At 45.8% G+C, this 15,831-nt stretch overlaps 1 protein-coding gene across 11 annotated transcripts in view; it reads right to left on the bottom strand.

Moving 5' to 3' along the window:
* The window catches only part of UIMC1 (ubiquitin interaction motif containing 1), an 80,000-nt gene that overhangs the window by 34,572 nt on the left and 29,597 nt on the right, over positions 1–15,831 (bottom strand). For all 11 annotated transcript variants that reach the window (XR_003853492.1, XR_003853494.1, XM_029584052.1 and 8 more), the window contains 2 exons: positions 15,352–15,476; positions 8,053–8,979 (listed from right to left, as the gene is read on the bottom strand). Coding sequence is in view for 9 of the 11 variants with exons in the window: in XM_029584052.1 (XP_029439912.1) it covers positions 8,053–8,979; positions 15,352–15,476 (1,052 nt within the window). In the remaining 2 variants the exon portion in view is untranslated. The remainder of the gene's footprint in view (positions 1–8,052; positions 8,980–15,351; positions 15,477–15,831) is intronic.

Raw genomic sequence — 15,831 nt, forward strand, 5'->3', positions numbered from 1 at the left:
GATATGCTCTCTTCTGTTCGTGTTTGTAAGGATTCTTGCGGCCACGTTCTGGAGCATTTGGAGTGGTTTGGTGGAGGAGGAGGGGAGACCAAGCAGAATAGAATTGCAGTAGTCAATCTTAGAAAACAGAATGGCTTGGAGAACCGATCTGAAGTCTCGAAAGTATAAGAGTGGTTTGAGTCGTTTTAGTATCTGTAATTTATAGAAGCAGTCTTTGGTGGTTTGGTTGATGAACTTCTTGAGGTTCAGATGGTTGTCTATTACTACTCCGAGGTCTCTTGCTTGCGTGATTAGAGTATCGGGTTGGGTTGGCTGATGTGTGTCGTTGTGTTCTGGCGTTATATGGAGGAGCTCTGTTTTGGCCGTGTTGAGTACCAGGTTTAGGCTTGAGAGGAGGAGATTAATCTCTTGAAGGCAGTTGTTCCAGAAATTGAGTGTTTTTGTAACTGACTCGGTTATAGGGATTACAATTTGGACATTGTCTGCATAGAGGTAATGTTTCAGCCCTAGATCTGTTAGCAGTTGGCGGAGGTATATGTTGAAGAGGGTGGGGGACAGGGAGGAGCCCTGGGGAACTCCTAGTGAGGGATTGATTAGTGGAGATTCTTTATTGTTGACTTTGACCTTATAACCTCTATTGGTGAGGAAGGAGTCGAACCATCTGAGGGCTGTTCCTTTAATCCCTATATCAGATAGTCTATTCAGGAGGATGGAATGGTTCACTGTGTCGAAGGCCACAGAGATGTCGAGTAGTACGAGCAGGAAGGAGGTTCCCTTATCTAGACCCATAACAAGGTGGTATGTGAGGGATATGAGCAGGGTTTCTGTGCTTAGCAATTTCCAGAATCCGTATTGAGATTTGTGAAGGATACTGTAGTCTTCAAGATAGTTTGAAAGTTGAATATTTACTACTTTTTCCATAACCTTGGCGACAAATGGTAGATTAGAGATAGGGCAGAAATTGTGTAGAAAGGGCAGAGAGATTTCAGAGACTTCAACAGGAAGCCAGCTTCTACTCTTATGTTTGGAAGAGAGGTGTTAACCAGATAAATGTGTGGACAGTAGAGTAGCATTGCACTGCTGTGGGTTATTTACAGGTCCTTTTCTTACACCCATGGAGATCAAGCGATCCGGTTTGGAGCATCTGCACTTTAAAGATAAATTCCCCCTCATGTAGGCTCTACAAAAATGTCAACTGTCAGGACATTTTGTTGTTGTATTTGTATGGGTATAAACAATTTAGAATGATTGTTCATTAAACACTCAGTTTGTCTACATTCGTTGAAAAGGTTTTTAATACACAACCCAAAATTTTTTCCAGAAAAAATTATCACTTATCATATGGGTGAATAATTGAGAGGACTGGGAAACCTCTGTGATAGAGCGGTGTTGCACTTTTTTCCCGGCTTGCTGACACCCATTTAGTAATGCTTAGTGTGCATTACCTTGTTTGTATTATTGTTCGCCTATAATTTTGGTTCATGCTTTGTCCTTCCTTATGGTTGTACATTGGCTTCCTGGACAATATACGGGTCTTTAATTTGTTGTTCCTCAGTAGGCAAGTCAGCACACACTATGGAGAGTGGACAACAGCAAGAACAGATTTCACAAAACTGCTCGTTCAAATTTATGGTCAGTCTTGGAGAGGTTATCAAGACAGCAGTGGAACATAAAGGTATGAACGGAAGACCAAGTTGTAGCTTTGCAGATATTTTCAATAGGTAATCCTCGAACATGAGCAACAGAAGCAGCCATGGCTTTCATTGGATGAGCCTTCAGAGTCTGACATGCAGTCCTGCTAAGGCACAGCAGTGGTGCATGCACTCAGACAAGATATGCTTGACAACTGCTACTCCTAACCTGTTGAGATCGTATGAGACCAACATTGGGAGGTTTTATGCTAGGGCTTTTTCACCTTCATGCACATGGGTACTAGGAAAGAAGGGAGGCAATACGATGGATTACCGTATTTTCCGGCGTATAAGATGACCCCCGACTTTTGAGAAGATTTTCAGGGGTTAAAAACTCGTCTTATACACCGGAAAATACAGTAATTGATATCGAAAGCCAAGACTACCTTTGGCAGAAGCTTTGAGTACAATGAATTAACCCTGTTGTGGAAGAATTGCATGTATGGGCAATAGTGAACGAAAACTTGGAGTTTGCCGATTCTTCTAGTGATGAGGACCACCACTTTTCATGTCTAGTATTTTAGAGAAGCTGACTCCAAAGGCTGAAAGGGAGGCTTCATTAGTTGGGAAACGGCCAAATTCAGGTCCCATTGAACAGGTGGCTTTTGTCCAGGGGGTTGATATGCCATATACCTTTTATGAATCAAGATATCAGCAAATGGAGAGATCAGTTTTCCATCCAGTAATGTATGGTAAGCAGCTATAGCGCTGAGATGCACCCATACAGAAGAGATGGCGAGACATGCGTGAGAAAGGTGGAGCAAGTATTTCAGCAGATGCATAGGTTCATAACAAAATTAGTCCAAAGTGTTCGTTGACACAATTTGGATTACTTATTCCATTTGAAAGCATAATAATTTCTTCTAGTTGAAGGTTTTCTAGCTGAGACTAGTATGTTTACAATCTCTGTAGGTTAAGTGGAGATCACTGATCACTGAATGCTCGACATTCAAGCTAAGTTTGAGAGCTGGGATGATACAATGTCATGTCATTACTATGTCTTCCTGAGTTAAACGCAGAGTCTGCTCCCAGATTTATGGGAGAACTTCTGTAAAACTGTATAAGATATACGTACCAGGTCTGGGCCATACTAGGTCTAGGAGGATCAGTGGAGCACGGTACTGAAGAACCTTTTGCACTGTTCTGGCGATAAGTGGTAATGATGGGGGAGGAAAATGTCTTGAGCTAGTCTGATCGCTTGGCAGTATTGAGAAAAAAACAGATTTCATTTTGTATTGTGTTGTGATGGAAATAAGTCCTCCACAATGGTAGACCCCATAAACTGAAGAGTTCAGTGGCCACTGATTGTTGTAGAGACCACTCACATGATTGAATCACTGCTGAGTCAATCTGCCAACATGGTGGAGAGCTTGGCAGACAAGTGGCCTGTACAACAGCTCAATTTCTTTCCGCCCAATTCCAGATTCTTAGGGCTTCCTCTTTGCTTGTTGACATAAAACATGGCCATATGGTGGTCTATTTGAATCAGGATGCTCTACCCCTGAAGAAGAGACGTCAACATTGATAGAATATCTGATTGCTCTCAACTCTCCTAGATTTGATAATAGCTCTTTTGAAGAATCCATATGTCCTGTGTTCAAACGATCCTGGTGTACACTCCCCAATTTGGTGGAGACATCAGTCACTACTACTACTACTTAACAAAGAAGCAAGCAAAGAGACTCTGTTGAGAATTTGAGGGATCAGCCACTACTTCAACTTCTGTTTCACAGTGGCTGTGATGTGCACTTGAGACAAAAATGTTTGAGTTACTTGATCCCATTGGGTACATAGACCCACTGTAGGGAGCAGATATGAAGATGGGTCAGCGGAACCACATGGATGGCCACAACTATTCGACATAGGATTATGAGGAGCTTTCTGGCCGACAAGCGTGGAGAAGAAAGAAGGTTCTGGATGAGTGATACCTTGGTGTTCACTCAGTCAGAAGGCAGAAATGTTCTTTCCTGCAGCAAGTTTATCCAAGCCCCGATGAATCTGAGTCTCCGAGTGGGCTCCATGCTCGATTTCTTGAAGATGAGCAGAAAAACTAAGTGGTGTACAAGACCTATGCTCAAGCTCAGGGAGTGGAGCACTTCATCTCGTGATTTCACTGTGATGAGCTTATTTGTCCAGGTACGGGAAGACTTGTATTCCCTGGTAATGGAAATGAGATGCCACTACTACAAGGTATTTCATAAAGACCTCAGCACTGATGAAAAGCCAAATGGGAGTACTTTGTATTGGTAATGGGAAGAATCCACCTGGAAGCCGAGGTAAGAAACATAAGAAATTGCCATACTGAGTCAGACCAAGAGTCCATCACGCCCAGCATCCTGTTTCCAACAGTGGCCAATCCAGGCTACAAATACCTGGCAAGTACCCAAACACTAAGTAGATCCCATGCTGCTGATGCTAGTAATAGCAGTGGCTATTTTCTAAGTCAGCTTGATTAATAGCAGGTAATGGACTTCTCCTCCAAGAACCTATCCAAACTTTTTAAAATCCAGCTATACTAACTGCACTAACCACAACAAATTCCAGAGTTTAATTGTGCGTCGAGTAAAAAATAATTTTCTGATTAGTTTTAAATGTGCTACATGCTAACTTCATGGAATGCACCCTAGTCCTTCTATTATCCGAAAGAGCAAATAACCAATTCACATTTACCTGTTCTAGACCTCTCATGATTTTAAAGACCTCTATCATATCCCCCCCAAATGCAAAGAGTAGATGGGTATGTGAGCATATGCATCCTTTAGATCCAAGGCCCATAACCATACAACCTTCTGTATGGAAAGAAGGATCATGCTGAGAGTTACCCTTGAAATAATATGTTTGTTCAGATGACTCAAATCGGGAATAAAACCCCATATATGTTGAGACAGTGGGATTGGCTCTATTGCTTGTTGTTGGAGAAGCAATTTGACATCCAGACAAAGCTGTGGTAAATGAGATGGATCGGGATGAAGTGCTGAACAATATAGAGAGATGGTGGCCAGGAGAAAATGCAACTTGTACCCAGACTGCACAGTTTGGAAGACACAAGCGTCCTTAGTGATTTGATGCCACTCCTCAAAAAATGTTGGATTCTTCCCCATACTGGCAGAGTCGAGAACAGATTGATTTGAGGGATCAAAAAGTAAGCCTGGTTTAGGCTAGACCTGTTGTGCAGTTTTTAAGCTGATGGCATCTCTTTGTCAAGGCTTGGCAGAAGTGGCTGTTGATGCTGGGCTGGAAGAGGCAGCAGATGATACTGTTGAAAAGACGGTAGGACTTCCTGTGGAAGTATGGTTATTTATATGGGTAGATGTGATGTCACACTGTGGAGGGCTGTTCAAGAGACATCAAGAGCAATTGCACTGCCACATTTTGGTCCTTTACCTAAGCAACCATCTTCCAGGGTTTTTTGCTGAAAAGACTGTGCCCCAAGCAGAGGAGGTCCACTAGTTTTTCATGGACAACCTCGCAGATGCTCCTTGCGCAAAGTTATACACATGTCTAGCCTCAATGGAAGCTGAGGAGCTACGTGAAACAGAATCGAAAGCTTCATAGTCCGATCAATGGAGGTGGCGGATGCCCTACTCCAATCCAGGAGTGGTTGTGGATAGTAGTAGCCTTGCTCAGTGGCAGGTAGGAAAGGCTTTAATTTTTTAATGCAGACAGGAAACAGGGAGTAGGATTAAATGGTCAATTTTCTCAGTGGAAAAGGGTACACAGTGGAGTGCCTCAGGGATCTGTACTTGGACTGGTGCTTTTCAATATATATAAATGATCTGGAAAGGAATACGACGAGTGAGGTTATCAAATTTGCGGATGACACAAAATTATGAGGAGTAGTTAAATCACAAGAGGATTGTGATACATTACAGGAGGACCTTGTGAGGCTGGAAGATTGGGCATCCAAATGGCAGATGAAATTTAATGTGGACAAGTGCAAGGTGATGCATATAGGGAAAAATAACCCTTGCTGTAGTTATACAATGTTAGGTTCCATATTAGGAGCTACCACTTGTAGAATCTTTATCTGAATCTAAATGAACTGGCTCATTTATCCAGGATTTCAATGACAAAGAGGGCAAACAGAGGGGCTTCCTGGTCTGAAACCTCTGACACTAGAATCTACTGTGATAGACAATGAAGAAATCGCTAATCAAGTGTTCTGATAATCAGTTCACCCCCTATAGGAGAGATCAGGACTCTGGTGCTATAGAGACAGTGGAAAGGAGAGGCTGGAACATTACCTCTCTGAGCAAGGAGATGAAAGGAAAGAAACTCTTCACTAAATTGGTTAAGCAATTGATGTGCCTTCTGGCCTGGTGTAGGTGGAGGGACATCCTCTTCTATGATCAAGATAGGCTGCTACATGAGAATAGGTGGCCTGTTAGAAGTAAGCAGTACTCTAAAGGATACCGGTTCTATAGTCTCCAGGTGAAGTCCTTCCGCCACTAGTCATAGGAGGGGGCAGAGGAAATCTGACCCCCTTCTCCTGCAGATCTAGGATGGGCTGTGTCGACTGTGTTAGCAAAGTGACCTAATACATTGAAGTCTGAAGTGGATGGGTCGGTGGCTTCGATGGGGTAGCGTGTTTGGACACATTGGATGTTTTGGTATGCTTTAACAGGTCTTTGGAGATGCATGTCAAGAAATCTGGTGTAGGTCTTCAATATTGTGTCAATCGCATCAGAGTTGCATTGTGTGTCCTTACATTCTGCACCGCAGAATCATGTAGTATAAGATCATGAGTGCCATGTGATTGTAGAAGAGAGGCATCTGTGTACATCAAGGCTGTACACTTCAGTGAAGTCTGAGCTCCATGCCTCAAGTGCATCAGTGGGCCTCAATTCAAGCACCTCGGCGCATCATGTATCAAATGCATTGGTGGAAGATGCGTTGGGCAAGTTGATGCATCATGCATTGGGAACAACAAAGCTGCTTACGCCGATAGTGCCCATGATGACTGTATCAATGGTGGTACTGATGAACCTCACTTGTCTTTAATGCAGGTGGCGATGGCTCCAGTGATATTTTTTGTCTTCCATGCATGGCCTCTCATGGAACTCGACCCCACAGCTTCAACCTGAGCAGATGGGGGAGTTTTAGATGAGCTCCTGCTCAGCTCTATTCCCAGCAAGGCAGACGAGGCAGCAGATGAGATCCTACTGTGACTCCAGAGAGATTTACGCAGTTTCTTGATGCAAAGCGCCCTACAATGCTGCATGCATTCATCCACAGGTACAGCAGTTCTTCTGGTCATGCCCTGGGCCAAATCATCAGTAACAGTTCATACCTGTCGATGAGGGACAATCTTTCCACTGCTACAACTTTAAAAATTGCACCACTGTTGAATTCTTCTTCTGGCCAGACATAATGGAAGAGAAGCCCACGTTTTGTTGTTTTTTTTGTGCCACTGAAAAGTGCTATTGTGCAGCTGCAGAGACAGTGAGGCAACTTAAGAAGAGAATGAAGAAAAAATATCAAATTTAAAAGGTTATAAGGACTTTCAGAGAAAAAAAATATTTGGAGAGATTGAGTTCACGTCCATACTGTGCTCGGACAAAAAAATGATCGAGGCAACACCCGCACGGGAACTCCCGCACATGCTCAGCAGAGCTCAGAGCTCTAGTTTGGAGAGACGAGTCCATTTGGTGCCAGATAAATGTCACCTACCTGTAATAACTAATTCAGTCTGCTTATTAAAAGGACAAAGATTATAAATGTTAAACCTAGAAAAGAAATGCAAGCATTCAGTTGTTGGAGATTTTATGTTCTAATTTTATTTTGTTAATTATTTTACTCATTTTAATGGTACTTGTATTTTTGATGGTTTTGTTCATATGCTATTTTATTGTGATTGTACATTTGTACATCAACCAGGGCTTTGGTATGGGCATCTCATAAATGCTTAAACATAAAAAGCACGTCAGTGGGCAAGCAGGCAATAATTCACTACTGAAGGACTGGACTGTGCTAAAACACAAAAGCAGCCACTTGGCAAAAAGCCTCTAGAAGTTACTTGCAATCTAACAGGGAATGAAACTGGACCAAATGAGAAGCACAGATCAAACCCAAGACAGCACTGCCACCTAGTGTGCAACAGCAGCTAGCACTAGGCCAGGTAGCAAGGAGCACAGGAAGAGAAATACCAAAGAAATAGAAATAAAGCACTCACTAGGGGGAGGAAGAGGAATAAGAAAGCACAGCTACAAGGAAAAGGAGGAATAAAATCACAGTCACTAGGAGGAGAGGAAGGAATAGCATTCCCTGATTAACTGAACATTAAATTGTTGAAGCAATATTAGGGATACAGTATTCAGTGCTAATCCCCTTCCTGCTATCTCTTGCCATCACATCCCATTACCTGCAGGCCATTGCTGGCTGCTGTGTCTGCTGGTTCAGATCTCTCCACTTCTGCTTCTTGATCGTGCACAGGACTCCTAAGAGATTTATTACTGTTTACATAGGATTGCCAGCCTGCAGGTCCAGCCTCCTCCCCTCTCTTTTCCTCCTGCCCTGCCTCTTCTGTGGCTCCTTGGCTTTCCACATCTTTTTCATTCCCTTTATCATGCTCACTCAGTCTCAAAGCAGATGTGCAGGGCAGTACTGGCTCCCCATACTCCTTCTTCTGCAGTAGTTGCCTTTGTGCCAGTTTCAGATTTTTCTGGTACACTTCAAGTTGGCACAGAATAACCTGAGTGTACTGGCTGGGATCCACCCCTCTGGGACAAAATGGAATGCCCCAGTAATAGTGCACTGCCCCTTTGCCTGTTCCTGCCTGCTCCTTTTCCTCAGCCCTGTAATCCTGCTTTGGCTGAGAGCCAGCACTGGGTTCCAGCTTTGGACTTCCAGCTATGTCCGAGCATTTATCCAGTTGCTGGCTTTCTGCTTGCAGTCTTGTGCCTGAATCTGCAAACAGCTTCCGAGGAACCAGCTGATCTAGGGATCGACAAGGGAAGATGGGGCTGCAAGGAGAGGAACATAAAGAGTCACTGGAATCGCTTACTAAGGGGGTCAAAGGTTCTTTTATCAACTTTGCAAAAAGATTCTCTCTTCCTGGTGACAGGATAATGCTTGAGCTGTCCACAATATCCTGACTCAGTCGCTGCAGTAACACCACGGGGCTCTTGGCCACAGCTGTCTGTCCATCAGAGGTAGCCTGTGTGCTCTCAGACAAATCGGAAATGGCCTCTGTAAATCCAAGAACTTCCAAGTGCACTTCCTCTTCCACCTGCATAGCCTGTTCAGGAAGGGCTGTGCTTTGTTCCCAGGAATCTGATGGATAACAGTTCTAAGATGAAGAAGATATAAACAAGTCAAAATGGTAATTTACCTAAAATATTACCCGCATGGGAACTCACTCACTGCATCCTTCACAGCAGTCTGGACTGATCCGGGAATTTATCAATGCAACATGTATACTTGTCAGGCTGACCCTAGCAGGGTGCAGGGCAAGATCGGTCTCTGTGGGGCCCTCAACATATTCATATACATTTTGTTTTTAAAACTATGATCCTTACCCCCTGTAGGGTTTTCAGGCCTGCTGCAGCCTTAGGAATACCTCAGGAACATAATAAGACTGGGCCAGCTTAATACTGGTGCAAGTATTTCATTATAGTGCTTCAAAGATGCAGAAACCAAAACAGTAGCTCACTTTATGTCAGGCATAACTATCAGATAAACTTACTCTGTCTGGGTGAATCCTGAGGCCTCCTCAAGCTCTCTAGGCCTGGGTTTTTATGGCAGGGTAAAGAGCAAGTTTGCTTACTGTAAACTGTGTTTTCCATAGATAGAAGATGAATTAGCCATGCTGTCTGGGTACGTCTTCTGTGCCACTAGGTGGCGGAGCTCTCTATAGTAAAGACTTTCAGCCGGGTGCTCCCTCTTACATCCTCTCTGATTCACCTCAAGCTCCTCAGTCAGTATTAAAGCAAGTGAAGATGTTGCTGGAACTGTTTGGGGAGACGGGTGGGTCAGCATGGCTAATTCATCTGCTATCTACGGAAAACACCATTAACAGTAAGCAAACTTGCTCTTTTCACGTACATAAGCAGCTGAATTAGCCATGCTGTCTGGGAGTCCCCTGTTGAAGTATTGAGCTATCGTTTAGTGTAATTTGTAATTAGCTCAATACAGAGTTTGAGGCGGACAGTTCCTTTGAAGGCTGTATATGCAAGGAACATGTGCTCTTTTGTAGGATAGTCCTACCCATTAGTGCATCATTCACAGTTTGTTTGTCCAAACAGTAATGGGATGTGAAAGTGTGCAGTGATGACCATGTTGCAGCTTTGCAAATATCTATGATGGGAACTTCATGGAGATGGGCCATCGAAGCTGCCAGCGTACGAACTTGGTGCGCTTTTGGACTGGAAGAGTTTGCGAACGTTGCCGATAGCAAAATTGGATACAGTTCGAAATCCATGTGGAAAGCGTTCGTTTAGTCACTGGACGTCCTTGCGCGTTCGGGTTGAAAGATAGAAAGAGTTGCGAAGGTCTGTTAGGTGAAGTAGTGCACAACTTGTAGTAGGCTAGTGTACGTTTACAGTCCAAAGTGTGGAGTTTTCTATCATTGTCATTTGCATGTTTCAGATGAAAAGTTGGTAAGGTTATAGTCTGGTTAATGTGGAAACTGGAAAAAAAACTTTGGTAGGAATTTAGGGTGAGTGCGAAGAGTCACCTTGTCATGGTGAAATTGCAGATAAGGCAGATAGTGGACTAGCGCCTGCAGTTCACTTACTCTTCTCACTGAAGTTAACGCAACTAGGAAAAGTACTTTCCATGAAAGGTATCTAAGGTGACAAGTGTCTAATGGTTCAAAGGGGGGAAGCATTAGTTGTTCAATGACCACGTTAATGTCCCATTGTACTGGTGGTTTTTGTAATGGAGGGTGTAGACTAACACTCCCTTCATGAATCTGGAGACTAAAGTACGACACGAAATGGGTTCTCCATTAAGATAAGTATGGTAAGCTGCAATAGCGCTTAGATGAACTCAGAGTAAAGAAGTCGCCAGGCCTTCATTATAGATTACATGAAGGTATGAAAGAAGCCGTTCAGGTGGGCAAGTGAACGGATTTTGTTTCTGTTGTCGAACACCACGAAGCATAGCGAGACCACTTTCTTTTGTAACTTAGTCGAGTTGAAGGTTTTCTCGAGGATACTAAGATCTCTTGAAGAGCAGGAGAAATATCTAGGTGTTGGTATGCAATCTGTTCAACCTCCAGGCTGTGAGATGTAGGGAGGAATGAAGAGGATGTAGGAGATACCCGTTGTCCTGGGTTAGCAGCTGAGGGTTGCTTCCCAGGGGAATGCGGTTGCATATCAATAGACGAACTAGGTAGCTGTACCATGGTTGTCTTGGCCAAGCTGGCGCTATTAAGATTAGATCGGCTTCATCTTCGATGCATCTCTGTATGATGCGGGAGATGAGAGGTATGGGGGGGAATGCATACAGTAGGTTGTGAGACCAACTGATGAGAAAGGCATCAGATGCAATTCTTTGTGAGCTCAGGTAAATTGAACAGAAGCTTTCCAGCTGTGTGTTGTGTTCTGTTGCAAAAAGATCGATTGAGGGATGACCTCAAATCGTGAATAGGCATTGGGCTACTTTCTTGTCCAACTGCCATTCGTGAGGATGAAATATCCTGCTGAGTTTGTCTGCTCTGGAGTTTTGAATTCCGTGCCTGAAACTGATAATGCTGTCCCAGCACGGAAAACCTTAGAAACCCTTGATGATCTGTCCGGATCCCGATTTGTAAAAAGGCTTCGGTGAGATCTAAGGATGCCAGAAACTCTCCCAACCGAACCGACGGAACTGAGGAATCCGCAGACATCTGTTGACCCGTTTCAAATAGAGGATGGGTCGGAAAGTTCCCTCTTTCTTGGGTACTACAAAGTAAATGGAGTACTGGCCTCTTCGACGCTCCGTGGAGGGTACCGGAATAATAGCGCAGAGATCGAGAAGACGCTGTAAAGTCTCCCGGACTGTCCGGCGCTTTGCTGCAAGCCCGCATAGCGACACCAGGAATCGTTGTTGGGGTTGGCGTGCAAAATCTAACGTGTAACTGTGTCTTATCACAGTGAGAACCCACTGATCCGATGTAATTTTGGCCCACTCCTCGTAGAAAAGGGATAGACTACCTCCTACTACTGGAACAGAGGAATGGACCGGCTGCACATCATTGTGAGGACTTGCCACCCGAAACGTTCAGGGTGGAGCCCGATCTACCAAAACGTCGCCCGCGAAAGGACTGTGTCTGCTGCCTGTTGGGATTGTGGCGAAAGGAAGAAACAGAGCCCCGTGATGTCTGAGGTCTCAGACCTCACGCAATCTAGGTCTGGCAGGAAAGGCCCCTCTCTATTTCAGTCTGTCTTCTGGCAACTGATGCATCTTATTTTCACCTAAAGACTGAATCAGATCTTCCAGTTCCTTGCCAAACAGCAGCTTGCCCTTAAAAGGTAAAGATACCAGCTGAGATTTTGAAGACACATCCACTGCCCCGTTATGAAGTCACAATAAGCGGCGTGCTGACAATGCTGATACCATGGACCTGGCCGACATGCGGAGCAGGTCATAAAAGGCATCCGCGCTATAAGCAATGATCGCCTCAAGGCGTCCCGCTTGCAGCACTTCCTCTTGCGAAAGCGAATCGTTGGTTAGGAGCTGTTGCACCCAACGAAGACCTGCACACAAGGAAAAATTACTACAAATGGCCGCTCTGATTCCCAGCGCTGAAACTTCAAAGATCTTCTTGAGTTGAACTTCCAGCTTACGATCCAGCAAATGCTTAAGGGTCACCCCCCCGGTGACCAGTATAGTTGTTTTCTTAGTGACTGCCACCACCGCAGAACCTTCAGTAGTTCCAAGACGACCTCCAGCAGGGGATAAAGCTTATCCATGGCCTTCGCAACCTTAAGGCCCAAATCCAGAGTATCTCATTCCTTGAAAAGCAAATCCATTGCTGAAAAATGAAAAGGGAAAGCAGAGGGTGGACCCCAGAGCCCCAGCACCGCTGGATCCATAGCCCCTAAGCACGACTCTTCCTGTGGCAGTTGGATCCCCAATTCTCCCAGTATCGCTGGAATGAGTGGACTCAGTTCAACCCTTGGAAAAAGCCTGACCACCTTCGGGTCGTTCCCGTCCGCTCCATGGGACGCCCGCAGACCCTTCTGTACCAGTTCGGCGTGTCCCCTACCGGTGCCTGAGTGCGCAAGGGACGCTGTGCCCCCAAGGGGCCTGGCTCCGGGTCGGACCTGGCTCGCTTCTGGGTCTCCGGCAGAGATATGACTGTACGGCCTCTTCCTCCCCGCCTTCCGGGCCTTAAAGGCTTTATGCATTAATAAAACGAAGTCAGAGGAGAAAGAAGAGTCTGAGGACGTACCCTCACCCCCCATATTGGGGTCCGCATCAATGGGCAAGCCAGACCCCTCAGCCTTGTCCCCCTCAGGGACCCTTCGCTGTGGGGATAGTCACAGAGGAGGGTCCTCCTACTGACGTGCTATTTGCACTGTGGGGGCTGCCGGCGCTAACGGAGGCAAAATGGCGCCCGTCCCCAGAGGCAGTGACCCAAGTGCACCTAAAATGGTGCCCGTCCCCAGAGGCAGTGACTTGAACGCACCTAAAATGGCACCCGTTCCCACGTTTCGCGGGAACGGACCTGAGGCCGGGGGGTGCAACTCCCTAAAGGCGCCGGTCACAGTTTGGACCCAAAGTTAGACCCTGCCACAGGTCATGGAGGCTCCCTCTCCCCCCGGAAGGCAGTCGGTGCAAATACCATTGCGCGACAAATGCAGCCACGCGGCCCGATACGGCATGCCGCCTCAACAGCAACCCCTCAAATGTGAACGCAAACACGGCGAAATGGAGCCCAAAAGCCCCCACTAGCACCCAAGAGAAGGGAGAGTCGATCCCCGAAGAAAAAGACCAAGAGAAAATTTTTTTTTTTTTTTTTTTTAAATACCTGACAATAAGCCTCGGGGTCCCGGATCAAACTAGGGGGAGTGAGCAGGGCTCCCCAGTGTCACCCCCAGTGATCTCCACAAACTGGTAATCGGGGTTGTCTACTCCCGTACTTCAGCTGCCTCTGAAACAGAGGGGGGGGGGATGGTCCCCTCAGGACCTCACCACCCCCTGGGAGGCTATGACCTGCAGGAAAACACTGCGGTCCTTCGTACCTTCAAATAATCTGTATTCCTTATCTAAACCTATCTACACTCTCTCACACCAGACTGTAGGTTTGGCACCTCCTCCACCTGCTGGAGACAGAAGAAGACTGCCAGACTACAGGTGGCACCAGCCTATATAAGGCAGAGTTTTGTTTGTTAAACTTCTGTCTCCATCCGTTAGAGGGGGGGGGGGGCAAACCCAGGACTCTGGACTGATCTGGGTACGTACAGGGAACAGAGAGGATGTAGGAGGGAGCACCCGGCTGAAAGTCTTTACTATAGAGAGCTCCGCCACCTGGTGGCATGGAAGACGTATCCAGACAGCATGGCTAATTCAGCTGCTTATCTACGTGAAAAGAGAACCTCCCTTCACCCAGAATCTCTTGCGGCGTTCTGCCTTAAGGATGACCCTTAAAAGCTTGAGCTGGTCTTCTTAAGGTAGAATGAGGGAGTTGTCTGTATATTCCCTCACACCCCCCTTTCCACGTGATGCACTCTTTCCCACCCTGCATGATCCCATTTCATCTGCCCCATGATCTGCCACTTCCATTCATATCTCACCCACCTCCTGTTCCTTCCTCTCACCTCATTCAAAAGACCTTTGTGCATTTCTTTCCTTCCCTTCTTCCCACTGGCAGGAAAGCCGGGGGGGGGGGGGGGGGGGGGGGGGGGGGGGGGAGGGGGGTGTCCTAGTTGCTTTAAATACAGAATATCCCTGATCATGAGTGGCGACTTACCCACAGATCTCACACCACCTTTTAAGAACATTTTGCATAGAGCCACCGCTGGAACATATCACCCACTTATTTTACATTTCCATACCGCCCCATTAAGCCCCTGACGCAGCCCATGGTTAAGGTGAAACTCGGCCTGAGTTGGGCAATTGTGTTTTAATAAAAAAAAGTTTCCCTTTACTACACGATTGGTCTCATCCTGCCTCCATAACATGCGGATTTTAGCTCATGCATATTTATTGTGGATATCCTGAAAACCTGACAGGCTGGAGGGCCCCCAGCACTGGTTTGGGGAACCTCTGATCTTACCGTTAACAAGTACAGAGCAGGAGACTGGAAGGCACAGTGCCAGTCATTGAATACTGTCTGGCATGGCAGAGCTGAGTCAGTATTGTGACAATCCCACCCCAAGGCCTACAAGTCTGAAGTGCCAAAGCCAGTCCAGAGCAGCACCAGCCTCCGTCAAACTTCTCTGGGGGATGCTGTGAGCTAATCTATGAAAGGGTCAGGCTCAAAACTAAAGATTATACTTCTTGGTTAACCGTTTAGTAGTTACATCCCAACCCAAGAAGCACTTGTCCAGGGTCTCATCCACTACAGATGGGGCTCATGACAAATTGCTTTTCATTTATCATCAGTTGATTTGCCCTTATTTGTTCCTATTTACTTCCAAATTACATAAACAAATTTAGCAGCCCAGGGTTTCCATTTTTCTCTCCTGGCTGGGGGAGAGCTGAGTCGCATCATGGAGTATAAGACAGTTACATTAAGACTTGCTGCAATAGCCTTCCTCAGGAGCTCCTCTTCCTCCTCCTGCTGTGAGCTCATGTGACTGGCTTCTTGTTCACTCATTTTCACAGCCAGAGCCAGCTGCTCCTCCTCAGTCATCTCTACAAGAAGGAAATAAACCACCTTACTCTGAGGCCACCGCAGAACACAAAGCCCTGCCTACAGTTTGCACTCAGTTCACATTTATAACATGGTGCACAATTAATTTCAGTATTACCTCACTCCACGCTTTAACAAGCAGCAGCACATCCTCCAAGTGTCCCTTTAACTTTTCATGCTCTGATTTGACCTTCATGACGTGCATTTAAAGCTACTTGCCTGCTATCAAGCAAACAAACCCTAACCCTAGATCCATTCTTGGACTCCGTGTAAGATGGCAGCCCTTCCCTGATGTCCTATTTCCAGTGATGCAAGTGCTTCCTACAAAGCCTCTTTTTCTTTTTTTTTTAAAACCGA

Source organism: Rhinatrema bivittatum, chromosome 18 (assembly GCF_901001135.1).
Source record: "Rhinatrema bivittatum chromosome 18, aRhiBiv1.1, whole genome shotgun sequence".
In the NCBI taxonomy this organism is placed as follows: Eukaryota; Metazoa; Chordata; class Amphibia; order Gymnophiona; family Rhinatrematidae; genus Rhinatrema; species Rhinatrema bivittatum.